This window comes from Malurus melanocephalus, unplaced genomic scaffold, assembly GCF_030028575.1.
Source record: "Malurus melanocephalus ecotype Western Australia unplaced genomic scaffold, MMel_1.1 scaffold_65, whole genome shotgun sequence".
In the NCBI taxonomy this organism is placed as follows: Eukaryota; Metazoa; Chordata; class Aves; order Passeriformes; family Maluridae; genus Malurus; species Malurus melanocephalus.
The window spans coordinates 1-26,758 of record NW_026623297.1 but is presented as its reverse complement, the minus strand read 5'-3'; the positions used below and the strand labels follow the sequence as shown (position 1 = coordinate 26,758).

Sequence of the window (26,758 nt, the reverse complement as noted above, 5' to 3'; positions counted from 1 at the left end):
TTTTGGTTGGTATCAGCTGATTTTAAGGCTTGAAAAAATAAGGCAATATTTCAATAACTGAACTCAATTTTTTTTTTTTAAGAACCAAAATTTGTTGGCTCATACATGATTCCTGACAATGAAGACCACGATGATAACAAAGTATATTTCTTCTTTACTGAAAAAGCTTTAGAAGCTGAGACAAGCACTCATGCCATATACACCAGAGTGGGACGTGTATGTGCGGTAAGATCCTTTCTGTGATTCCCCAGCCAAATGAAGAAAGAAATATGTTCCTTTCTTGGGTCTTTCTCCCCCAGGCAGATATGGCATCTGTTAGTGCACGTGAAAATAAGGAAGGATGATAGGAAGGTTGCAATGCTAACCATCTATAGAGTGCTCTATAAATGGTAGCTAATTAATATTTTCATTTAATCTCTCATTCCTCTTCTTAACAACTAAGAAAAGTCATGCAGATGGAAACTGGAACAAATGATGAATTGTCTAGCAAATTATTATCACAGACAGGCTTAAGTTTTACCAGAAGGAGTGGAAAAGTGACAAGGAAAGACTTTTCTTCCCTCCTCTGCCCCTCTCGATTGTCCATTTCCCACTCCGGCCATCCTTCTGGTGTGTTGATCACATCTTTTTGGCTCCCTGGCTGCACACATAGGAGGGAGATCTCAGACAGTTGTTGGAGAGCAGCGCTGCTAACATATGATCTCCCAGCTGCCCATATTGGTGCTCTCTAAACACTCATGAATTTTGGGTGCATTCCTTTACTGTTAACCAACTATAAGGCTGATGAGACGAGCTCTCCCATTCCCATTGGGACTGCATCTGCTTCATTAAGGGAAGGAAAGAGAAGATTATTTCTTAACATCTGATTTTGTCTCAAAAAAAAGTTTATGTCCCCTCTCATAACTATAGGGAATGCCTTCCTAAAACTATTGGGCAAAGAGCAAGGTACAAGTTAATTATTTTCTGTCACCTCAATGKGTGGTATTTGTCACATATGCTCACCTGCACACCGCCACTTGAACTTCCTTGGGTACTCATGTAAAACTTAAAAACATCTGATGTATGCAAAGTACCAAAGTGTAGCCTCACACATTGATGTTCACAAAGCTACTTGGCTTTCTGGATTCCAGCCTGCATCAAGATCCAAAGTGGAATTCTTTGGCTTATGTTGTGAATATATGTGCCTGTATTTTAATGTTTCCCTCTACTCTGCCATATATCCATTGGGAAATCTTATTTCTAGCCTTGGGTTAAACCATAATCCCAGAGAACTTTCTCTTCCTCTTCTCCAAAATTTTTCTGGCCATTAACTTCACAGCCGTGTGTCGTGATTCAGATTTGATTTAGTGAATACAAAAAATAGCTGGCTGATATTTCAAGGATTGACTTTTTCACCCCAGCTTTTTTTTTTTTTTTTTTTTTTTTTTTTTTTTTTTTTTTTTTTTTTTTAATCTGAGCTGAGCTGGGGTCTTGCAACACAAAGGCATCTACTCTTCATATTTCTGCCTTTCTGAGGAAAACAGGTTTCTGTGAGAGCTTTGCAAGCCTATTGCAGAACCCTCCATAGACCTTGAATATAAGGCCACAGATTGAAGATGCTACCTAAAGGTTACAAAACCTGATTGCTAAGTACTACTAAGTGTTCCCTTTTCTTGAAAGTCCCAGTTCTTGCAAGAGCAAGAAAAAGGTGAGAAAGTCGTAGCAAAGCAAGTATTATTTAAAGTTGTTGAGAAATTGTTAGAAAACTGAGTAAATAATTACTTCAGACTTGCCCCAGCTGCACCAGTGCTGTAGATGGCTTCAGTTTCCAAATGCTTTAAACTAACCCTRTACTGAGCTCTTAAAGCAAAGCTAAACTTCCATAATGTACCCAGTATATCTAGTTTGAAAAAAATGAGCAATAAAAAAAAAAAAGCTTTAGTATATCCAGTTTTCAAAAATGAACAATAAAAAAAGCGCTTTACAACAGCTGTATAGCTAAAACTATCCAGAAATGTGGTACAGAATTAAAAAATTCTTATGAAACCACAGATCTTAATGAGACCTGGACTTGATCAGTGCAATACTACTTGAAAACTGACTCCAGAGAAATAATACCAGTAATAGACATGTGGTTTGAAAATAGATGCTTTTGACATTAGAAGATMCAATGAGCAGCTAATTCATCAGGGATGTTTGTGTTTCTAGACTTACTCATTCAAATTGCCACTGGCATTTGTTTCTCTCTACACAGAATGATATGGGAGGCCAGAGAATGCTCGTCAATAAATGGACCACTTTCCTGAAAACCAGGCTAGTTTGCTCTGTGCCTGGGAGAAATGGAATTGATACACATTTTGATGAATTAGGTAAATATCCTAGACTGCAACAAACTTAAAACCATGGAAAAAACTTGTGCCCTCATGATAACACATCCTAATGTCAAATACTGTATTCATTATCAGGGGATGGTTGTCAGTGTTATTTCCAATGAAAATTAAGTTCTATACATATGGAGTTCTCTATCACCAATTGCTCCTTTATGTTTTGCATTGTTTTTAAACATTGCTTTTAAAATCTGCATACAATTAAATGAAATAAATGACTAAAATAGCCATCAATGAATTTTATTGAGGCTGGCTGAGAACAGTAGGTTTTTATCAATAACATTGCGTTTAAATTTTACAGAGGATGTGTTTTTGCTGCAAACTCGTGATAACAAAAATCCTGTGATATTTGGCCTCTTCAACACTACAAGGTAAACAACGAGAAGAAAAAACAGCAGCCATAGAGGTTGAACAGTCAAAGAGATAGAAGCTGCATGATATATATCCTTTAGCAAATATATAGTAAACAGTTTAATCTCACTTCTATTCACAGTGGGCTTCCTTGTTAATGTAAAAACTGCTCTATAACACTCAGGGGCTTGAAGTCTCATTCAGTGATTTAGTATATCCGGATCACAAATTAATGAAATGTTTCTCAGCTTGACAATTTCCTATTGCAAAGTGTCTGCACTCCTGCATGCTTATAAGAACAGTACCTCAGGGCCACCTGTCTTCCTTTAAGAGCTCCATTGTAATTCAAGGTTAAGTAGAYAGCAGCTTAAATTCCTAATAACTTCTTMGGCAARCCTAAAGCACCAGCTGTGATGTTGCTGGTGGCCTCCTTTTTCTTTCTAGTTCAAGTGAGCACACAATACTCTCAACTTGGAAATTCAACTGTTAGATTAGGATGTAACTGGTAGAAAAGAGCATGTCTGTTTTGCCACTGTCTCCTGATTTATGCTTTTTAATTTTTATTAATGAAAGGCAGATCTGCTCCTCTAGGGATGCAGACACCTGGCATTTCCTACTGCCTCTCCATGCCAGCASAGAAAGGTGGGCATCTAATTAAAATTGTCTCTACCACCTTCTGCAGTCTTCAGAAATTCTCTGTAGACAGCACCGTTGTTTCTTAAAAAAAAAAAAAAAAATTAAAAAATCAATTCCTTTTCTGGAACCAAATAAAATTTTAAAATAAAATAGGAACTTTTATCTGGATTGATCTACATAAAGGGATCTTCTGATCTAGCTAATGCTACCAACCAACATTCCCACTCAATACAAAAAAGACTAATTTTAGGTCTGTTTATTTTAGTCGGCATTGGTCAATTCCCATCTTTCCAAGTGAAAACAGTAGGAAAAATGTTACAGAAGAAGAATGATTAACTGCTTTAGTCAGTAATCAAAGCCATACAGGACCTGAGTTCAGTCTGTTGTGYTTCCTCTGTGTTTCTAAACAAGTCATTTAGTCTGTGTACACCATCATCAAATTTTGGCATAACAACACAGAGCTTCCATGGAGAAATGCTATGAATATAATCACATTAAATAATATTGGATGCAGTACTTAGGAGGAAAGCATATAGGAAAAAAATAGTGTTTTCTCCTTGAATACTGTTGAAAAATGACTTATTTTTAATTACACAGTAATGCCAATATTACAGGGACAGAATGTGGCTTATTACTTTAATTATGTCTTMAAATTTTACTTCACAGCAATATATTTAGAGGGTATGCTGTATGTGTTTACCACATGGCAAGTGTCCGAGCAGCTTTCAATGGACCATATGCTCATAAAGAAGGACCTGAATACCACTGGGCTCTCTATGAAAGAAAAGTACCTTATCCTAGACCTGGTTCAGTAAGTACCATCTATTTTCCACTGCTTTGCTATGTAAATGATTTCAGATAGAAATATATTCCTTTAAATATCTACATACTGCAGTGTTTCTGGTAAAGTGTGGAATGGCTCAGCAGGGAGTTTAATCAACTACTAGAACCATACACTTCCCAAAGGAAAATAGTGGGATTAAGTAAACAAGATTTTTCAAAATCCTCTTGGGACATGATTTTATCAATTTTGTGAAAGAGTCCTAAAGTCCCAAAATTAGGACCTCAGGCAAAAGGGATAGAAAAATGAAGCACTAGGAGATGGGTCAGATGCTGCATTCAGAAACAGTGGTGTGTAACCTGTGAAGGAATCTCATTTTCTTTCTTTTGTCTGCTGGAACCAAGATATTTAACAAATGTTAAAGGAATGAAAAAAAAAAAAAAAACCCACAAAACGAGAGAATTCACTGTGTTCAAGGTTAGGTGGTTCTGCTTCCTTTTTCCCACCTCATTTCTRAAAAGGATCAAATTTGAATACTTCTGTAATTTAGATCAATGTGCAGGTTAGAAAAGAGAAGTATTTTAATAAAAGTAACTAATCAGAATAAATGTGTTTGTGGATAAGGAGCAAWTTCTCCATCATTCAAAGTCCTTCACTCAAGATTGGTTCCTTCTGGAAGCAATGGTCTGGCACCCTCACAATTCATTGATTTCCTTTCAGACATCACAGAATGAGATTTTACTACTCTTCAATCAGGTTCCTGAGCTCATCAGCATTTTTGTTCTGTACCCTTTACAAAGAATATAAAAATAGTAAAACCACTTATAAAATCAAACTCAGAAAAGTTACTAATATTCTTTGTTAATTTTCACACAGGTTTCTTTATAAACAAACTTTTTTTTTTTTCCAGTGGGTGTTAACTGAGGGAAAGAAACAAGGCTTATTTTGAAAACACGATTAAATGGGAATTATTGTAGTGAGCACCCTGCAACTGTAGAGGTGCTGTCACATAGAGCATTGTTCCTGTCAGGCACTTCAATTTCTGGTCACAAACTCATGACTTAGAGACAAGTAATTAACTTCTACAAGGAATTTCTAATTTCTGTGTTGATTTCTGAAGGGCATCACAAGTAATCTACACCTCAAGCTTTCGTTTCAGTCTCTTTTCAGATGTTTCTGCAGCTCCTGTGCCAGGGTTCTCACATCCCCCCTCTTACATCCCTTTGCATTGCAGGGCTCATCACCTTCTCACAGAACAGGCACAACCGGGGTCTCCGGGAGGAGCTCCCACCTGGCAATGCCAGGCTGACTCTGGGAATTACAACATCCAGGATTTCTCTTTTGCCCATACCTTTTGRGATTACAATTACCTACCCACCCATGGCAATTATCATGTGCTGCAGAGCTGCTTTTGTTTACACTCATRAAGCTCTACCCCTTGCCCTGTCAGCTCTGGGCAGATCTCTGACCCTGAGTAAAGACATTTCCAACAGCTGCTTGGATAAATCCCCCCGAGTTTTCAGACTTCACCTCTCAATCTCCTCTCAGGATAAGGGGCTCACTCTCTTGAGTTTAAAGATGGCATAAACAGTTGCTGGACACTCCTTTCAATGGAGTTTTCCCTTTGCTAATGGTGTTTTCCCTTTGCTAACTTAATCAATATACTTTTATACTAAAAGCAATCATTTCCAGAAATAAGCACTGCATACAATTCATTCATCACTGAATCTCAGGAATGAGAGGTGGAAAGGCCTATTAGCTTCTCTAATCCATTCCAGTGCTGCCTTTCTCTGTGCAGTATGTTTTCAAATGCATATCCTTTCTCATTTGAATTAATGTTTTTCTCTGTTTCTCTTGGGGTTAGGGACATAAGTCAAAATGTAGAAGCAGATGCTCCAAAAAAGAGTTTATCTAGGATTGAAACATTATGAATATGATTCGGCCATCTTGGCAAATGAGCTATCCCTTGTAGCAGTGCTGACATCAATACCATTTTTTTTTTCTTTTTTTTTTTGGGCATCATTTGAATTGATTCATGTTGAAGCTGGGGAGAAAATGAGATAAATAATCACATTTTGGGGAAAATGGTTGAATTCAAAGGAATTATTTGGTTTCATATTTGATATTTTGTAAGAAAATGTATAAGTTTTGCAGTTTTACCAAATAATGAGATAGTACTGTGCATGGATTGCAGAATGGCTGTGTATTTTGCAAACATGATGGGATCCAAGTTCTTTAAGTGGTATTCATTTTTTTTCCAGGCAGCAGAACACCTCACATATGTTATTTGGACTAGCATTAAACACAGGCATGAATTCAGTATTAATGACTGCAGTTATTACATTGATATCTCCTAGCACTGAGGAYTAAATGGTGTCTTTTTGGCAAGAAGCAGAGAACACTGAGCCAGCACTTCAGCAAGGTTGACAATGATTTATGGAAAGGCTGCCCTAAGTTCCACTCACTTTTGATGCTTCTCTTCCTTGGCCATGTTTGGGTCAAAGTAAACTGTCTCCTCCTTAGAAGGCAAGGGATTGGAGGTGAAAAAGGAGCAGAAGAGTGCAAGTAATTTCCCAATATCATGGAACAAATTGGACGATGAAACAGGGCTCTCCTGGGTGCTAATAGATTTAATCATGATTTTCTTTATATTTTGCAGTGCACATCAGGAGCTGAAGTAAATGGCTCTGCCAGCTGACATAGCATTAATTGATTCACGTTTAGGTACTCATTTAGGGCAGTTTAGAGGTCTTTTCAGTGTTTATCCAGTAGCACCAAGAGAAAGTGTGTCTTGGGCCATAGCCAAGTGTTAGGTTTCACACTCCAAAGAATGTGCAGCACGTTGGTAAATTGAATCCCACACCTTTGCCATTACAGGAGTGACAGTGACAAGAGGCCAAAAATAACCTACTACTGGGCATCTCTGAGAGCCAGCACTCATTGATCTTAGGTATTGAATGAGTAAAGAATGAGTCTATAAGGAATGAGAGTAGAGCTTAAAGCTAAATAAACAGCCACTGTTAAGTGTCACTCAGGTTCTGACAGGCTCCACAATCCTCTGCCATAATCTCTGCTGGTTCTTTTAGTTCATTTAGGCTGTGTTGCTTCTGGGAATTACATCAGTTACATCAAAAGTGGTGTTGATAGACTTCAGAGATGGCTGCATCTACTGTTTCCTTTCTAGACTACTTGATTTTATTTAATTAAAATGAAAAGCCTGTGAATGATTATTTTTATTAAATCTCTCCARGACTAGAACTTTGCAAAGGGAGCCTGGCAATGCCTATTCTCATGATATGTTGTGCATTGCATGGGAAGCAGTGGCTTGGCCTGTCTTTATGCTCCAGCTCTGTCTTTTTATTGCAAACAGGTGGTGAAATTCCATCACTAGGTTGATTAGACAATTACTTTTAAGTCAACACTGAACAAATACTTTCCTGTAGCTAAGCCCAAAAAGTGGAAACAAACATTGCCCCACTTGACAAGTGCAGGAGTTGGTTATTGTCAATTACAGCTGACCACAAGTTTAAAATTACTGTTTCCAGTAMACATAAGGAGTATTTTATTTCATTTTATTGATTGAAAAATTCAATTTAAATAGAGAAAGGTTGCTACTGTGGCTTTGCTTGAAATGCTTCTTAAAACCACACTATATTATGAATGTTTGGAGAAAGTAAATGGTTACTGAGATATTTCCAGCTTGATCATAAATGGTTTCAATTAGACATCATGAAGAAAATTGGAAATGGAGAATCTATGTTCAGTTGGGAAACACTGTATCATTCACAAAGCATCCTAAAATTAACTTCTCCCTTTAACGCATTATCACTAATTGCACATTTGACTAAAGGAGTAAGCCTCTTTTAATCAGTCATTGACATAAAGTTTATTTGCTTTAAAAACTGGTAGATTGATCAATTCAAACATTGCTATTTGAAGCTAAACTGTGATATATAATACTGTCATTGAGAGTCGGGRATTAGAAACAAACATAATACTGTTAGAATGCCTGAAATCAAGAATTACTGCTGGCAATGGCATAATTTTTAAGGGTGCTTAGTTTCTTATGGTAATGTATTTTGCAATCAAAAAATAATGAGACTAGAGATTGATTTCAAGCATTAGTGTTCTGCTGACTTTGCATGGCTGTGTCTCTACTGGGATAGAAAATCCCTTTCTTCTTACTCTGTCAATGGCTATTTTGATTACATCTTCAATACGAATTTGGGGAAGACATGAGCACTATGGCTTTTGTCAAAATCTAAAAGTGTTAGTATACCAAAGAGGAAGGAACTCCTTCATTCTAAACATGCCAATGCCAAGGCACTGTTCAGTATTTCCTTTCTTCTCATAATTAACAATCTACACATGCATAGAGTTCACTGTCCCATTTCCCACTGTGCTCTTCTGTGCTGGCTTTTAGCTCAGGTTTTCTGTGGATTTATCTTTATCCCTGAAAACAAGACCCTTTTCTGATGATTTCTTGAGCAAACCCTCATGACAATGAGTGTTCTGTGTTTTTGCAGTGTGCCAGCAAGGTGAACGGTGGGCTGTACACCACCACCAAGGACTATCCTGACGAAGCTGTCCATTTTGCCAGGAGTCACCCCCTGATGTATCAGCCCATCAGGCCTGTTCATAAGAGACCAATACTGGTTAAAACTGATGGAAAGTACAATCTGAAGCAGCTAGCAGTGGACAGAGTGGAAGCTGAGGATGGGCAATATGATGTTTTGTTCATTGGCACAGGTAAATAAAGAAAGCAAGAAAGAATTTTTGTGTTTACCATGTAGTAATTAGTTTTTGGTTTCTTTTCTACAGGATGAAACAAATCAATCTAACATTCMTTTTTAACAATTCTTCTTTTCATGCCTGTGCCAGTCTTCACCTTACAGAGGATGTTAATCATTCCAGACAGGTGCTCCACTGTGAGGCCAGCATTATATAGGAAAATAATGGTAGGGAAACATTTAAAGACTGGCAAGAGAAACAAGTACAGGATTCMATTTTAATGTATTTTCAAACAAGAACATTAAAATAAATTGCAGAACAACTGAACTTATTTTTCAACCTTGAGAACACAGTCATGTATCTGAACTGAGACCTGGAGACCTGAGAGAAACGAAGGTGATATGATTTCCCCAAAAATATCAGTTCAAGTTATTTGCTTTATTCCACAATTTCTTTTCCCCAGTTTTGGAGACAAGAAGTCTAGCTAATAYCATTAAAAAGAAACTGCCAGCTTCCAGATTTGGGTTACAACACAGCTCGAGGAAGAAAGGAGAAAATACCCAATTTAAAAACTAACAAACAACAACAACAACAAAAAACCCCCAAACAAACAAAAAMMMAAAAMMAAAMMAAAMMAAAAAAAACMAAAAAAAAMCCYYMAAAARWKKTWRRARKTTYCYKSCMARWTTTYTTGTCTTTTTTTCTGTGCCATTTTATTAAAATATAGAGACCTTGTTTAACAAGAATTTTAGACATCTTCCTGACAAACACAATTAAGGCAAAATATAGCATATACCTGCACTAAGTCTAAGAGAGCAGACAAAAAATAGATASCCTAACAGTATTTGAAAAATTAAAAAAATCTTAAGAAAACAAGAGGAAATGCTGGAACTAGACAAGACTTTAGTCACATCTAATCTGTCTGGAAAAAATCCAAGGATTCTTACATTCACATTTAATCAATTTAGCAACAGGAGTGGCATCACAAATCATTTTGGACCATTTTGTCTAGGAAAGCAGTTCCAGTGATTTTTTATTAATGAAATTCCTCTGATAAGCGCATTTCAGTGTTGAGAACATTCAAAAAAAAGCATGTTCATAGAATAGCAAAGTCTTATTTATATTAGTGATGCTTTCTAAGGTTTTTTAATGACCTCAGTATGGTCTTGGTAATGGAATTACTGTGGTCTGTATAACATCTCACTGTGTGTCACTTATTTCTGTACGGCAGATTTTACAATCAGCCCAACATTCTTTGTATTTTCTACATGCATTTCTGATTGAGATTGCATCAGATATTCCTGTACACAAGTCTTCTGCTCAGCAAAGTTGTATCCAAAKGGGTTTAAGTGTGTGCTTTAGAGCTGTGCTGGATCGGCACCCAACAGCTGACTGGTTTTCTCAAGCTCTCTGATCTCGGGTGACAAGAAATTCTTGCAAAAGAATTTGGGAGTTAGAAACTCTGAAATGAAAACTGCAATTTCTACTCCAGCAAAGGTCCCATCAGAAAACTCATTGCTTCTTTGGGCAATATAATGTTAGAAAGGGTTGATTTTTTTTTTTTTTTTTTTTTTTTTTGTTAATCTCAGTCAGACTCCTGCTGTGTAACATCAGTAAGCAACATTTTACAGCTGAGCAAGTTTCCTTAGGGTAGCGGTGCAGGTTAGAAAGTTTCATCAAAGGCAAAGCCTGAACATCACAGCTTTCACATGTCTGTCAGCAGGATTTGAAGAGGGCCTTACTTATGAAAATCAGAGCTCAGAATACAAATTCTTCTCACTGTTCTACTACTAAATGGTTGCCTTTGATTACATATTCTCTTTGAAAAATGCTGTATGACCCCAGTTTAATGGTTCCTCTYTTTGTTTCACCCTTTGATCTTTTGCTGAACATTTTCCCCAGTGCTTCCCTGCTTTGTATTTTCCCTGTAAATCAAAGGTGACTCGAAGTAACAGAGGAAAGGAAGTGATATTTGCCATTGTTGATGACAGATTTTCAGATTAAGGACAGCGAGGCTTTTCTATTAATAGCCAGCAAGGCAACCAAAGTGGTGGAAGACCAGATGTTATTGGCATGTTTTAACTTTCTGCAAGAGTTGCAGTGACAGAGAGGTTGGTAAATCTAAATCAAATGTGTCTTAGTCTTTTGAACGTGTATCTTGCAAATGTCTACATTGACTCTKCTTTGTCAGGGACAAATTGTCATATATTTCATTTTCTAAGAGTAAGAATCCTCATTAATGTCAGAAATATGCCATTATTTATTTCATACTTAGAAACACCAGTCTATTATCAACTTGAAGACATAATTTCAGGTATTTGAAGTCCCTAAAAATGTTTCAACCAATCATAACCTTTACTTTTGTTTTGTTTAATTTATTTCCAGATAATGGAATTGTGCTAAAAGTCATAACAATTTACAATCAAGAGACAGAATCAATGGAAGAAGTGATTCTTGAAGAGCTGCAAGTATTCAAGGTGAATTGTGCTGTATATGAAGTATATACACAAGTCTTGGATTTTCTGCAGAATTAAAATGTCTAAAAAAAACTAAGGATAGTAAAATATGTAATACTTGTGTACAAGAAATTTTCTAATTATCTAGCAATTCTATGACAGGAAACCTTCATTTTCTAATGGCCAAAGTACCAAAGCATGTTGAAGCAAATCATGACTGCTGCTTCTTTATTTATGTGCTGGGACATTKTGATCCAACTTTTAATTGGAAACTTATTGAATTTTGTTTAATTTTCTCTCATTTCCAATTAAGTAATTAAAAGAGTTTAACTGTGTACATAAAAATGTACCTACTAYCATCTTGGAAACTTAAATTAGGTCCAGACAGAAAAAGCCTAAYCCTCAAAAAGACTGAATCACTTAATCTGTCTCTACAGTGGGCAAATATGAGTCTTAGGGAGGCAGAACTCCATTCTGCTAAAGAATAATCAAAGCTCAGTGTTTGGCATGTGACAAAGCCAATCTAATAAAATTCTCTTAGTGAGTATTCTCATCATGTCATGTTAGCCTCATAAAGCTGGAAGATAACCTTCTTCAAACCATAGGGAAAATCAAATATAAGAATTTAGATATTTAAATCGGGTACCTGAATTTTGGTAGTGTAACTATTCTCTTGTTGCCTGGGGAGGGGRAAATCACAGAATTTGCCCTTCTTGATAAAGCTGGTTTTCAACAGAACTATGTGGAGCTACATGTTGCTCCAAGAAATCTGAGCAGAGGGCAGAGAGGACAATGGTAAAAGAAGGAATTCCTGCTATTTTTATCTTATCTTCAATGAATGTTTTGTTATAAAGAACACTCCACTTATCACTCTCAAGCAGGACAAAAGAGATTCAGTGGTGGCAAGAGCTAATGTCATGTTTGACAGGGAAATTGTAGTGCTTCYGTAGCTCTGATAATCCTCAATTAAGTGTTGACTAGTTGTTTCTAAATAAACTGTTTTAAAGCAATGCTTGTGAAAGTCACAATTTCCTCACATCTTTCTTAAAGAAAGTCAAAGTTTCTAATAAAAATGAATGTAATAAATAAATATCAACCCTATTTAGCTGATTTATTGCCATAGCAAAAAGACATTATTTTTTTTTAAGCAAGCAAATATTTCCTATTTTTTAGATGCCGGTTCCTATTATTTCTATGGAAATCTCTTCAAAAAGGGTGAGTATTTTACGAGTTTGAAATGTGATGATTGTGACTCAAATGTAAGGAAGCTGTAAGCTGCATAGAGGTAGATGCATGGATAGATAAGCAGATATATTCCATCTATAATGAGGCTGACTGGATACATGAAATCCTTCTGTAATATAAACTTATGGTTATTTACTCTCTTCCCTTAGAGTGCATTTATATRTTCTAATTCTAGTGTTAAATATCCTTGGTTCACAATATCATGCATATCAAAGCAAGTAAATACCAATCTTTTTCATAAGTTACTGTCACACTAATCACAGTAGGGATTAGCCTGGTGGATATGGCAATTCACAGAAAAGTTCTTTGTTGATAAATGCAGACAGGCTTCAGCCCCATGAGGATATCAGTGCAAAAGGAGCCTTGCTGGCTCTCCCACATACTCAKTTGCCCTGTAGGGCTGTTTGGATCTGAGTCCTTTTCGAGTTTCTGCAAATTTCTGCTGATATAAACACCCAATTTATTACTCTTKTGGGTAGATTCTCATCCATATCGTATCATCTTATCATCTCAGCATGGAACMATTATAAACATCAGAGGACAATTAYATSTTAACRTTAAACATGTCCAACAATTATGTTAGACATCTGGTGAATGTAGGTGCACATAAACACAGTGAAACACAAATAACAGAATAGAAACTGCATTATTAGGATGTGTGAGTGTGCCCCAAAAGGTTRTTTGAGTCTTGATGTTTAATCAACTCACATTCTTCCTGTGGGTAATGCAGAAAGTCAAAGTCCTCTGATGGTAATTCAGAGGAGGATTTTGGTCTAAGTGTTTTGAATTATTTCCTGCATGAATTTTTTCTCATGACTGTAAAAGCAGTTCTTGAGATTAGATTGTCTAATACTGCACCTAAGTGATTATTTGGGGAAAGACTCGCTGTCTTTTCAGATGTTTGCCTTAACTTTCAATGAATTCTCATGGTTAAAGCGTTCTGTTGGAATAGTAAAAAGGAGATATTATAGAGATTGAAGTAGCATTCCTCCATTACATCCATCTCCCAAGAGGGCTGCTAAGTCTACTAATGCAAGGTATGTCTAGAAAATCTGGAAAGAACTGTAAAAAAGCCACCAAAGGAATCCAGTGATCGAAGAACAAAACTTACCTGTGAGAAGTAAAAGCAGATTAACTTTGTTTCAAAATATCAAAGAGAACACAGAGAGAACAGAAGAGTCATATATATATATATTTTACTGTGTGACGTAACTTCCTACTCTGTTGTTGAGTATTCGTAAGCATTGATGGCAAAGCAATGTCAGATTAAATAACTAAGATCAGATTGTTGAATGTAGATAAACTTACTCTTGAAGTAGGATACAATTTTCTGATGCTGAGGAAAATTAAATGTTGGAATAAGTGTTAAGAAACAGGGTTGGCACCAAGTCTTTTGTCTTTAAAATCAGCAGAAATATAACTTAGCTGATCATATGTAAATGGTCATAAAAATAAAAGTTGGAGCATTTTTGCTGGTCTCTTTTGAACTTGGAGTTACTGAGTCAGTGGAGACGTCCCTGCTGCCTATGCCTCCATATCCTTGTAACACTGACCAGTCTTCACCRAGTCATGGTAGGATAAAATATCACATTTCAGGGCTGAGCTAGTTATCTTCAGTGACTTGGAAAGAATACTCTTTGATGTTCAGTTGGCTAGATATCAGATGCTTCTTTTCCTTCCTCTGATGTACCAAAACTTAGAGAAGTCTTTACCCCCGCTAAAAGATGAAAGAGAAAATCCCATCTCATATGTCTTATTGAAAGTGTTGTTCATCTCTTCTGGGACGATCACACTGCATCCTTTGCAGACTAAAAATTCCCCTCAAAAAAGTGTCCTAGGTTTTCTCTTCATTCCAGTTGGCAGATTGAATTCCTACTACTATCATCTGGTTTATCTCACCAGAAAAATTCTTCAAGCATTGCTGTTACCAACCTCTCCTAGTTCCTTCCCCTGGCATATCTGAAAGTTAAATTTCTGTGATCTAAAGAGATATGAGAGGCGTAATAAGGAACAAGAATGAACTATCTGGATTAAAATTTATATTTTGTGGTATACTAAATGAGGTGTCAATATTTTTTTTCCAGCTTTAAGTAATTGTAAAATATCAGATTATGAAAGCTTGATTGAAGAGTAAGAATTAGGACAAAGTTTGGCCATGAGGATGAGCACAGSTTAGGAATCCTTTTTCTGATTGGTAAAACTGTGGAAGTGAGCTGTGCATAAGTAGCTTCTATTGCAGTGAACAGTGCATATTTCTGTGTTCAGAAAATTTGCATTCATCAGCAACAAGACTTTTTCTCAAAATCCTGTAAATTCAAGCTGTTCTGTTCTGAATTCATTGTGCCAGCATCCGAACAACTAAATTGATTATCTGTCATTTGATTGGAAAAGAACGTCTATGTGAACTCAAAAGATTCAAACTGTCAATGCTAACGCTGAAAAAAACCCCCACCCAAACCCTGCAAATAAACATTAAATAAGTAGATAGTGACCAGGTAATTTGTAAGGAAAGGCTGCACAGGAACAGGAAAAAAATTCAATGTTTATCTATCATCTATCTATCTATCTATCTATCTATCTATCTATCTATCTATCTATCTATCTATCTATCTATCTATCTATCTATCTATCTATCTATTTCTCTGTCTCTCTATCTATCTATCTATCTATCTCTATATCTATCTATCCATCTCCTGAGCACTGAGGGATTATAGAAATCAGAGCACTACTCTGCATGGAAATAAGCAACCATGTTCAAGTAGCCAAATTGAGAGTTAAAGTTACTTGAAAACTCCCATTTTAAAATTGAGTATGCTTATAACTCTTGCMTATTTGAACTTCTTTGTYTGAAGTCTTTTATGTCAAGTTGGGKTTTTTCTGCAGATSAGTTAGGTGACAGACAAGTGTAAAGAGGGAGGCACTGGAAAATATCTCAACATAGAAAAAAGAAACATAAGCCMTTGCCTATTCAAACACAAAGCTGAAACTTCAGAAGCAAGGAAATGCCAAAATAAACTTGTTCATTTTACCTTCTTTYTGCTTCTCTATCCCCAGTAGGAGTTTAATCTGTAATCAGATATTTTCCTACAGAGTAACTCTGCCTCCCTCAGGTCACAGGCTGGATGCACAACCAGCCAGCAATGATAAATCTAAAATTTTGCGTTGGGAAGAGAAGTTTTGGTGGACATTCCAGCAATCCTATACTGTGTCCTTTTTGCAGCAACAGCTTTATGTGGGATCCGAGTCAGTGATAGCTCAAGTGAAGTTCCACCAGTGTGACATGTACGGCACAGCCTGCGCCGATTGCTGCCTGGCTCGGGATCCCTACTGCGCCTGGGACGGCATCTCCTGCTCCCGCTACTACCCCACGGCCGTGCAGGCCAAGAGGTGAGAGCTCTTGCTGTTCTGATACACTTTTTGTGAAATRTCTGCATCAATTTCTACTGTAACACAAAGTACTTCGTATCTCTGAACAGTGAGATGTCAGCTGCAAATTTTTCAGCATAACCCTAGGGGATTGCATGGAACCAAATTCACAGAACGGCATCAACTGCAGTACCAGCAATATTTTTATGGCTAAAGCAAAATCACTTTGCAATTATTTCCATTACACTGTAGAGCTTAATTTCCTTAAACATCTTTTCAAATTGTTGCAACATCAGACACCTGGTTTGGCAGTATTACACAAGTTCATCACACTCCAATAACATATACAATAGAATTTCTAAAAAAAAAAAAAAAAAAAAAAAAAGAGCAAAGAAGAATCTTTGTTGATAGACATGTACCTTGACCAGCCAAAACCAAACCGGAGTTTCTGCAAAAGCTAAGTTTTGGGTTAGGTTTTCTGCAGTGTATTGAAAGGCAAGTTACTCTAGAGGTCAGTTCAAAGCACAAACGTAATCTGGGTGCTTTAATTCTGCCTYGTGGAGACTCTCTGTGTCACCCCTCACATATTCATAGTGAATATGACCATGTTCTTGGCCTTTACTCTTTTATGCAATGATTTCACATATACCTGTCATCTTCCCTTTCCTCTCAAACGCAGGTTCTGCAGTTCGGCTACAGAGATCAAGTATCTAATGTGTGTTTTAATCCACAATTTTTCACAAAATTAGTCAGTTTTGCCACCTAAAGAGAGCAATTTCTTACCTGAGTCAGCAAATATTTGGTCATGTATAATTCAAATCCTTTATGTGCCTTATTTTGCAATTACTTGTTCTAAAAAAATATGCCTATTTATATTAGACCTACAGGGAGTAGGAGAATGAATTGAATAAATTCCAGAGAGAGTTTTGAAAACTGGTGGAGGTGGTTCAGGCCAAACCAAGTCATTGTATCCCAAATGAATTATTGTTTCCTAGGGAAAATCAGGAAGGTGGGGCTTTGTGTTTATTTATTTTTCATCCTGCACGCCTTGTCTTTCCATGAATCTGGATGCACTCAAATGCAGGCTGGCAATTGCCAGGCACAGCAGCCATTTCCATAGATTTCTATAAAAGATAATTAATACAGTCATGTTACCTGTGGTAACATCACTTTTTGGATAAGGCTCCTTTAAAAATACGAATTAAAAACACGGCCTATGACTCAGCATGATTAAGAATCTCTTGGATTTACTGCACTAAGCCATAGGTTAAACTAAGTRGGAAACCTAGACTGCTTTTACAAGCAAGATTGCATCATTTTCTTGTGCCTCTTGTGAATAGACCTAAAGGGGAGAAGCAGGCTCTTGTTGTCTGCTCAGGTTGAGATGAGTCTGGTTAAAATTATTAGACCCCAGATTAAGAAAGATGAGCAGCTGTATAGTGAGCCATGGAGATTAATGTCCTACAGTAGAAGTAGGAATTGGATCATCATAAAGATAAAGCATATGGGTTACTTATTTAATGATGTAAAAGTCATTTGGGAAAGAGGAAGGGGGTTAAAAATTTCCCAGCAGTCTTTAACTTGCTGGTCATATCACCATTTATGTTGTGCAGGCTACTTGTTGCCTAAGAAATGATAAGAGAAACTCACTGAGGCCTGGATCCTGTTGTGCATGTTTCTCACCTAAGACAATTTCCAGAGCAGCAGCCTTTAAGTTCCCTGAAAATGAATTTATCCAGGCTGGAGTGATAGGGGCAGCACTCCAGGCACCTTYCTGTGCCTTACCTCCCCAACATTCAGCAGGTCAGCCACTAAAGGAAGAAAATACTGCTGCTATCTCCCTCCTTCTCTTAAGATAAGCACTGCAGCAGTGGAGAAGGGATTTGCACTCAATTGAATGCTCTTGAAGTCTGCAAAACTTGTTTTACCTAGAGGAGTTTGGGAACAACCAGCAAGGGTGACAGTGTTGAGAGGCACACATGGCATTTGCTTTGTTCACATCAGCTTACAGCTGAAGATCAGAGCATTTTAAATTTAAGACCTTGAATTGACCGTGTGGTACATGGAGAGGCAGGAGAGGTACAAGGGACATGGGGTTTGAAATTGTCTCAAGATGCTTCCTGTGAGGTGCAGGTGAAGAGTGAGGCAGGAAAAGGGAGGTTCCAGTAGAGAACATGACATTTTCTGATAGCGAGTGGCACTGAGCTGATGAGAATCCTGCCATGGCTTCCTTGGGCTCCAGACAGAATTAATGCAACACACCAGAGCATTCATGTCTTAATCTGGCCTTGTCTCAGGGCTCCAGGTTTCTGCTCCGGCTGTACGTGGTAATACAAGTGATGTGAGTGCAGGGGGCATGGGAGAGCACTCGTTTCTCCTGATCCTGATATCCCTCCCTTCATTGGAATCATGGAGCTGTGCCTTACATTGCTGGCCTTAACACCTCCTCTGTCTGCTCAAATGTGGCCCTCATGCTGCATATTTAAGTGGACTTTTGATTTGTAAGAGCAGTGCTGCTAGTGAGTAAAGGCATTGCTCAGAGCTCTCTTTTTAATTCCAGTCCTACTGTTGAAGAGTTGAATTAGGGCAGGGATGTACCAAATATCCTCCCCACTTCGATCCAAATGCTGCCTGCTTTAGATCCTGATGCCTCCGAGGTATAACAAGTGTTTAGAGAAACATTAAATAGAAATCTGTAAACTAAGGCRTGTAATGAATTTAGAGAGAAGTGAAGCTTAAATACAAAAGCCCTCTGCTTGGCATCTGGTATTAGTTTTTCAAATTGTGAAAGTCTATAATTCMTTGTACATGCATAGCCTGGGTAACTAATTAAATGTAGGATTTAATTAAGGAAAAAGGAAATCTGAGTTTAAAATCCCTTGTCTTGTGCTSGCAGCACAGCAAACCACAATTCCATGGTAATTACAGGTGTATGGCTCCTGCATACTGCAAATACCTCAGGTGCCAGAAAGAATTTATATTGCATTCAAATTTCATGAAGTGCACTTGAGAAAGCAGAGGTCCAGGACTTTTAATGCTTCAGTTCACTAGTAGTTCTGCAATCTTATTTAGGCAGGTTCAATTTTCATCTAAACAAGCACTAAATTTTACAAATGAGATTCTTTGCTGTGCCAGCTCACCATCYAGGCTGAAAAAGGTATGAAATAATTTAAAAATGTCTTTGAGCTTGGRTAGGTCTAGTGTGATTCTTTGGCTAATTTTTAGAAGCTGAGCCACTCCCCTGCCTCCTCTCCCTCTCTGGYTTCTTTCTCCATCACCCATTTACTGATTCAAACCACAGTGGTGCCTTTTCTTCCCAAGACTTTTGACTTTGCTTCATACATTCCTGGGGAATAACAAAGAAAGATTAAAATCATGGTCATGGTGATGATGATGATGATGATGATGACTATATTGCTTTCTTGCAGATCATTTTTACCAGGTTCCTGAAAGCAGAGAATTAAGGGCTGAAATCTAAATTTATGAAACAATAGATTGTGAAAGACACTTCCATATGTTCAGTGCATTTGTTAATCACTGAAAATTGTCTCTTACAGTAATTTACCTCAAGGATTGTCTGATACTCTATTATTCACAGAATTTGGAGTAAAATAATTTCTCAGAAAAAAAAAATTAAAATACCAGGCTTATGTCAGTATTTGTGAAATGAGTTTATCTCCCAGCATCTCCCTCTCTTGCAGCACTGCTCCCCATTTTTTCTTTCTATTAACAAAAAATAGCAAGTGGAGGCAGTGATAASTGTATCTTCCCCAGTCTTCACAGCCACAACAGTRAAATTYYATCAAACARACATTACTTTTTCTTTAATGATTCTGACAACTGGAGAAATAACCCTGTCTTACAGGACTAGGATTTTTTTAGCTCTACAATGATCTTAAGGAACTGAAGAGTAAATAGAATGTGTCTGCTACCTGTCCTGYTCCTGCTAGACAGGGCTATTGGACCTGACAGCAGCAGGGTTGTCTTGTTTGTTTTTTTCAAAGTTAATGCATATCCTGTAGTGTTTATGTGTATTTGGGCAGGAAAATGTCTTTTCTGAGTAATCTATATACACAGACTTGCAAAGCTGCTGACAGCATTTATCAGCACTGACACTACACAYTGCAATGACACCTCCCAGGGCAGAATAAGGTCCAGTTGCTACCTCAGAATCTCTGTTTTTCTTTAATAGGATACAAGTATTGTTAGCATTTCTCCCTAAAAGCCCAGTGAAGTCCTCACTGAATTTACAGTTTCCCCTGAAACAACCATGGAAAAACACTGGTTCKTCTCTGAATGTCAGTGGAGGTTAAAGATGGGCTCTTGGTCCACCAAGAACACTGAATCAGGGGTTCATTTGGGTCAGAACTTAGAAAATAATCACTGTCCACTGCCGGGTTAAAAGTTTAACAGATGACATCCATGGACAAGACCTTTAGATGGTGTAAATCTACATAGTTTCAGTAAATTCTACTTGTGCCAAACTAAAATTTTCACATAGAACTGGAGAATRACATAATTTCAGTASTAAATGCAAAGAATAACAGAAYTCTTTGGCTTTGCTTGTTTCTAACRWAAATAATTTRTACTGTACACATGCCTAATGTGYTACATTTTCTGCACTGTATGATTCTTCTKTTAATCTGTTATGTATGGCATTGAAAATACTGTGTAGAATTACTCTTTATGCAAATATAGGAAAGGTATCTTTAGAAAAACTAAATTTGAGGTTGTTGGACATACTAATCTGGCAAGATAAAACATTCCAACAGGCTCTTTTATTTCCCAAATAAAGAATCTTAATTTTGTTTATCAGTGCACTCAAAAAAAAAAAAAGCTATATAAAAGCACAATTCTTCTATAAATGCACCATATAATAATGGTTTTCACTTTTTTTTCTGTAAATGCATATAGAAAACCAAAACCCCAAAAGTCAAAGTAATTTTTTCTTTCAAAAGCACTTAGATTATTTCCAGGTTGAAACCAGGGCTCCCAGGTTGTGATCACAGTTCTGCCACCAGTTCACTTTCTAGGCATGGGCATGTCATGAATGTGTCTGTTTCTCTGTTGAGAAAAATGAGCTCAGTAACTCTTTGATACAAAGGTGATACAAAGGTGAAATAAAATAAAGTATTTCCTCTGTGCTTTGAGATTCCCAAGTGAAAAAAACAAAACAAAACAAAACATGAGAGTGAAGGATAAAAGAAGTACCACTCACATACATGGCAAATGGTTCCAAATTAAAAAATGAAAATTTCCTTCTTTTCTGGAGAGAGAGAGAACCCAAAGACAGTCTAAAAGTTCCTTTGACTGAATGTTACCTAGTTGGATGAAAGGATCTTCTTTTATATTTATAAGATCAGTGGATTTATATATAAAATGGACACATAATTGTGCCTTTTCTCCAGACAAGGCTGTTTCCTTTTTTCAGACACATGATTCCCAGTAGGTTGAATGGAGACAAAATACTGATTTATAAATGGATACTTCTTACAACAGCGATAAATTGTTAATTAAGGTTTAAGTTCTTAAGTTTTTAATGAATGCCAGTTTAACATACATCAAACAACATGTAAACTAAACATGTTCTCTCAAATAATTCCACTTTTTCCCCTGCAGACGTTTCCGCAGACAAGACGTCCGTCACGGGAAYGCGGCGCAGCAGTGCTTTGGCCAGCAGTTCATTGGTAATGTATTCACACCCCTGAAAATTGCCTGGAACTCTCTGCAACAGTGTCGTGGTTTGAATGAACCCAATGGGAGCAAACACTCCCAAGTTCCAGCAAACCTCCCCTGCTTTCTTTTCCCCACCCAGGTCCTAGAGACAAATTTTTCCACAGAGAGGAAAGTGAAAAGAAAAGAGAAAAAAAGGTATTCATTTAAAATTATAAAAGCAAAAAAACCTGTGGAATCAGCTGTTAGATCTTAAAGCCTTTCTCTTCCCTCCTGGGAGTAGCTTCCCCTCTGGGGCCCCCAGAGGGGTGCTCAGAGTCTCTCTCTGGTGGTTCACTGAAGGATCTTTCTCGCCTGTCGTGCCACGGGAATCCTCCAATCCTCAGATGACGAAGAAGGAAAAAAAAATTCAAGGAAAAAAAAAAACAAGTTCAAAGAAAGGGAGGAAAAAGGAGCAGTCCCAGAGAGCAGGCAGCTTCTTTTCTGCCGCTGATCGCCCAGAGCCTCCGAAAAAAACCCAAACAAAACGTGTGTGTCTTGTACCTTTCCCTCCCATTGTCCTTGAAGGAAGGAACATCACCAAACAAACCAGAGCAGTCTCAACTAATGTATAGTTACAGAAGGGTTGTTTAACTTTCCTCTAACATAAGCAGATGATAGGAATACAATACTCAGCTAACCTRGGACAAACAGCCAGCACGGGGTTTGCCAAGAGCATCAGCCAGACCATGATCTCACCTGCCTTTTTTCACTGGAATGTTCCTATAATGTTATGAGAGCTGTGGGTTTGAGCCCACCCCATGCAGGTCTAAGGGTGATTGTCTCAGTGGTGTGGGTCAGGTGCATCCTGTAATGTCCATGTGGTCCTGCAGCACTGACATTCAGACAAGATGTGGATAATGTATCTCAATGGCTCCCAACAAGCCAATAAAAGCAGAAAGAAGGGGCAGGGAGAAGCAACAACTGGGCTGAAATGTGTATGAAATTATGTCAGGATTTAGAATCGAAACATAGACATGGGCAAGGACATGCCAGAACAAAAATGTATATTTATGATCATTATCAAGATTTTTATTAAATAAAAAGGACAGAGAACTGTGCCTAATATTGTTGTCCAAACAACTTTCCAAACCTTTCATAGTGAGGATTTCAAACATGGGTATTGAGAATAGTAAAACCAAGAGAAAATATTTGCAGGCAAATCCTCAGTATTTTGCAGAATAGCAGACAATACAATTATAGAAGAAAAAAAAAACCCAACATAAAAGGTTCTTCTAGAAAGACAGCGAGAGAAACACTATTTTAAATATTAAATATTAGATATATATATATTACCAGAGAAAGCTTTATTATAATTGAAGTCCATTGGAGGATATAGTACAATTTGGAAAAGAATATTTTAATAATAAATGCTAATTGTTCCACAAATTTCAAATACAGCAGAGAAATCACAATTATATAAAATAGTTGATTTTTTTAGGGTATAAAGCTTTTCAGTCTCAAGAATCTTTCCCTCTATTATGGAAGAAAATTATTTAATTAATGAGGCAATTGAATTCATCAAGTGCAACAACTAGTTTATCCTCCTCCAGATATTTTATTGGATTGAAAACCAGAATTAAATTTTGATTAAATTCATTCACCTTGTTTTTATTAGCACTCCTAGCCCCAAACTGTACATTCAGTTTACACATGTATAGCATAGATATGTATAATGTTGGTTTGAGTATTTATTCTGCAAAATAAATACCAATGGAACAATAAGTTCCATTCTGCAAAAAGTTCTGGACTGTCAGTAATATCCCTAAAAAACTGAATTATTTATTATATTTAAACATGTTTTGAATCCTCCTGTTCCACTGAGTGCAAATGAAATTAACTATTCATAAGAACCAGGCACAAGCAATTAGCAGTGTGAAAGGCTGAGATCTGTTTCTCTGTGTATAATCTCAGGTGAGTCACTGCACAATTTGGTCAGATGCTGTGAAAATCTGAGATGATGGGAAAATTCATTGAGCAGGGCAGGTCTTCATAAGACAATACTTTTCAGTCACTGGTTGGACCTAAATTAAATTTAGCTCTTAAAAGTAATTATACCCTGAGCATGGAGTGTAACAAGTATTTGCAGTAACACATCTATGAAACATTTATTTCCCTTCCAGGTGAAGTCCTGGAGAGGACTGAGGAGCGACTTGTTTATGGAATAGAGTACAACAGCACCCTGCTGGAGTGCACCCCTCGGACCTTACAAGCAAAAGTAATTTGGTTTGTCCAGAGAGCACATGAAACTAAGAAGGAAGAGGTAAACATTATCATAGACTAACCTTTTCCAGCAAAAGAGTCTTTTATTAKGAATTCACTGAATTTCTGTACCAGTTGCTGAAATGTCCATGGATGTCAGGGAAAATCACTGTGCACATCTGGTCTCTTGAATTGATAGACCTGAGTATTTCACCTGGTGTTTGCATTCAGCATCTTGAATGCAGATGTTAGAAATGTAGTGAAGATTATCTAAGATCTCAAAACAAAGGAAAATCCATTGTATGGATTGATATGGTCTCTTGGTATGTTCCTGCAGGGGTGAAATATGTACATACTATTTATTCCCAGTGTCTTAACAACTTAACATCTATTCATTCTTGCTGCCTCACCCATTGCATTGCAGAATCTTTTGCAAATGGGTATTGGTGGATTCTCTGCCCCTTTTATATATATTTTGTCATTATGAAACTGTCATTATATTTATTCCTCAATATCTCTCTGATGCACATCAGCGCAGATATCACTACAGTGCAGATTTGTCACTATAGGGCCTGGTAAAAAGTTCCCATCTTTCTTATAACCTGCTTTAAGTACTGAAAGGTCACAATATGGTCTTCCTGGAGCCTCCTCTCCTCCAGACTCATCAACCCCAGCTCTCTCTTCACAGGAGAAGTGCCCCATTCCTCTCTTCGTTTTTGTGACCCTCCTCCAGTCCCTCTCTAGCAGGTCCAGGTCTGCCTTGCACTGAGGATTGCAGAGCTGGGTGCAGCAGGTGGGATATCAGTGCCGGGTAGATGTGGAGAATGCCCTCACTTGACCTGTTGGCCTCACTTCTTGTTCTCCAGCACAAGAAACAATTTGCTTTCTGCAAGTGGATGTGGCCAGCTCTCATCCAATTTCTCATCCCTCAGTGGAATTATTATTATTCCTCAGTCCCCTTTTTGTTTTCCATCCAGTAGGTTATTTGCACGTTTCTAACTTATTTCTGCTGCAATTAAAACAGGAATCTGCCTGCTCCACTATATGTTCTTCCACCCTTCCCAGATTCTTTAGATTATTCTCCATTACAGCTCAATCTCTTGTCAACTTCAAGTAAACATTTTTGTTATTAAAAAACCCTGTGAATTAAAGGTTTGAGGATCTCTAATCTTCCTCTCTAAATTTAATATTACAGTCATGGAAGTACAGTTCAGAAATAATTGCACTGCTTTAATGTAATAGCAAAGGCCTGTGCTCCATAACTGCTATTTTTTTTTTCAGGTGAAGACAGATGATAGAGTAATAAAAATGGACCTTGGCCTTTTATTCCTGAAGCTGCATCGACTGGATGCAGGAACTTATTTCTGTCAGACAGTGGAACACAGCATTGTTCACACTGTCAGGAAAATCACCCTGGAAGTAGTTGAGGAAGAACGAGTGGATGAAATGTTCAATAAAGACTATGAGGAGGAGATACCTCACAAAATGCCATGCCCAATGCAGAGCAGTATACCTCAGGCTTCAAAGCCATGGTATAAAGAATTTCTTCAACTGATAGGTTACAGCAACTTCCAAAGGGTGGAAGAATACTGTGAAAAAGTGTGGTGTACAGATAAGAAGAGAAAAAAGCTGAAAATGTCCCCATCCAAGTGGAAATATGCCAACCCTCAGGAGAAGAAGACAAGGATCAGGCCAGAGCATTACCGGTTGCCCAGGAACATAGCTGACTCTTGATGGACAAAATCCATCCACCGTTTCTGATTAAAATTTTATTTGGACTTAAGAGGGAGAAATCAGTCATGGTTTGAATAAATCTCACAGGTTTATATATGTAAAATATTGGGACTGAAAACAAAAATGCTATGGTAAGTTATATTGTACACTCATGATGACTGTTTAGAAGCATTTAAACAAAATCTTCCCAGCTATCTGGTTCTAAGTAAGTCAATGCAATCAGAGTTTTGCATTAGGGAGGACGTGACAATCTTCAGACTCTGAGTGCTTGAATCAGTTTCCTGTGTGGATTGTGCTTGCGCTGTATATTGTTGCACATGATGGCATATTTAACAAATTCAAATAGCTAGAGCATTCACAGGTGGATGACAAGTGTGACACATATCTTTTCTTTGTTTCACAAATTTCTCATGCTTCTGAAAGCAGCACGTCTTAAGATCTTATTCCTTTTGATTGCGACCTGTCTGAGTTTATCACTGAGAACAAAGAGTTGTGTTAATACAGTGTACTGCTATTTCTAAAGATAATGAACAGAAATTCTATTTACTTCCCACCATTTTTTGGGGTATCAGTCATTTATGAAGCGCAGTGTCTCCCACAGCTAAATTGTTTTGCCTGGTAACTTGATGTAAATCACATGCATGCTGAGAACACAGACAGAATGAAATTCATCAATTTATCTACATAAGAAGTTGAAATAATGGTTTAGATCGAAAATGAGTCCATCTTGTGTCGGTGCATTGCCTCAGTGGTAACGCGAATTAAGGGATCGCCCTCTTGTGGCAAAAGAAAGCGAAACCCGATATTTAAATTTGTTTTCTGAAGAAATACGTGTTAGCAGAGAAGTATTAGCGAGATCCACAGCTGGTTTGCTTTCAGCAGACACTTTTAGTCTCCATGTGCTAAACTCACAGATTTAGAAGGCAGTGCTGGAAGTAATTTATACTGGAAAGGCAGCATTTAAAATAAGCTTTGCTTTATGTTGTTAATGTGCTTTTGCGGTAAAATGCAGTCATAAAAAGTTAGGATGAAGATTAGAAACAAAACCAGTATCATGCAGCTGGTTTCTATAGTTTCAGGATCTGCTCCACACAGATCTTTTTCTGATGTGTGATCTCTTGTCTAAAGGGCTGCTTTTCTGCTCTTATGAGTGATACCAGGAAAAGACACCAAAAAAA

The 26,758-nt window shown here is 37.4% G+C and overlaps 1 protein-coding gene across 1 annotated transcript in view; it reads left to right on the top strand.

The window, feature by feature from the left end:
- The window catches only part of SEMA3E (semaphorin 3E), a 124,941-nt gene extending 98,189 nt beyond the window's left edge, over positions 1-26,752 (top strand). The window contains exons 6-16 of the mRNA XM_057366414.1: positions 83-225; positions 2,234-2,348; positions 2,668-2,737; positions 4,020-4,164; positions 8,661-8,883; positions 11,251-11,342; positions 12,495-12,536; positions 15,787-15,953; positions 21,552-21,619; positions 23,768-23,907; positions 25,128-26,752. Coding sequence (XP_057222397.1) covers positions 83-225; positions 2,234-2,348; positions 2,668-2,737; positions 4,020-4,164; positions 8,661-8,883; positions 11,251-11,342; positions 12,495-12,536; positions 15,787-15,953; positions 21,552-21,619; positions 23,768-23,907; positions 25,128-25,580 — 1,658 coding nt within the window. The 3' untranslated portion in view covers positions 25,581-26,752. The remainder of the gene's footprint in view (positions 1-82; positions 226-2,233; positions 2,349-2,667; positions 2,738-4,019; positions 4,165-8,660; positions 8,884-11,250; positions 11,343-12,494; positions 12,537-15,786; positions 15,954-21,551; positions 21,620-23,767; positions 23,908-25,127) is intronic.
- Positions 26,753-26,758: the final 6 nt, after the last annotated feature.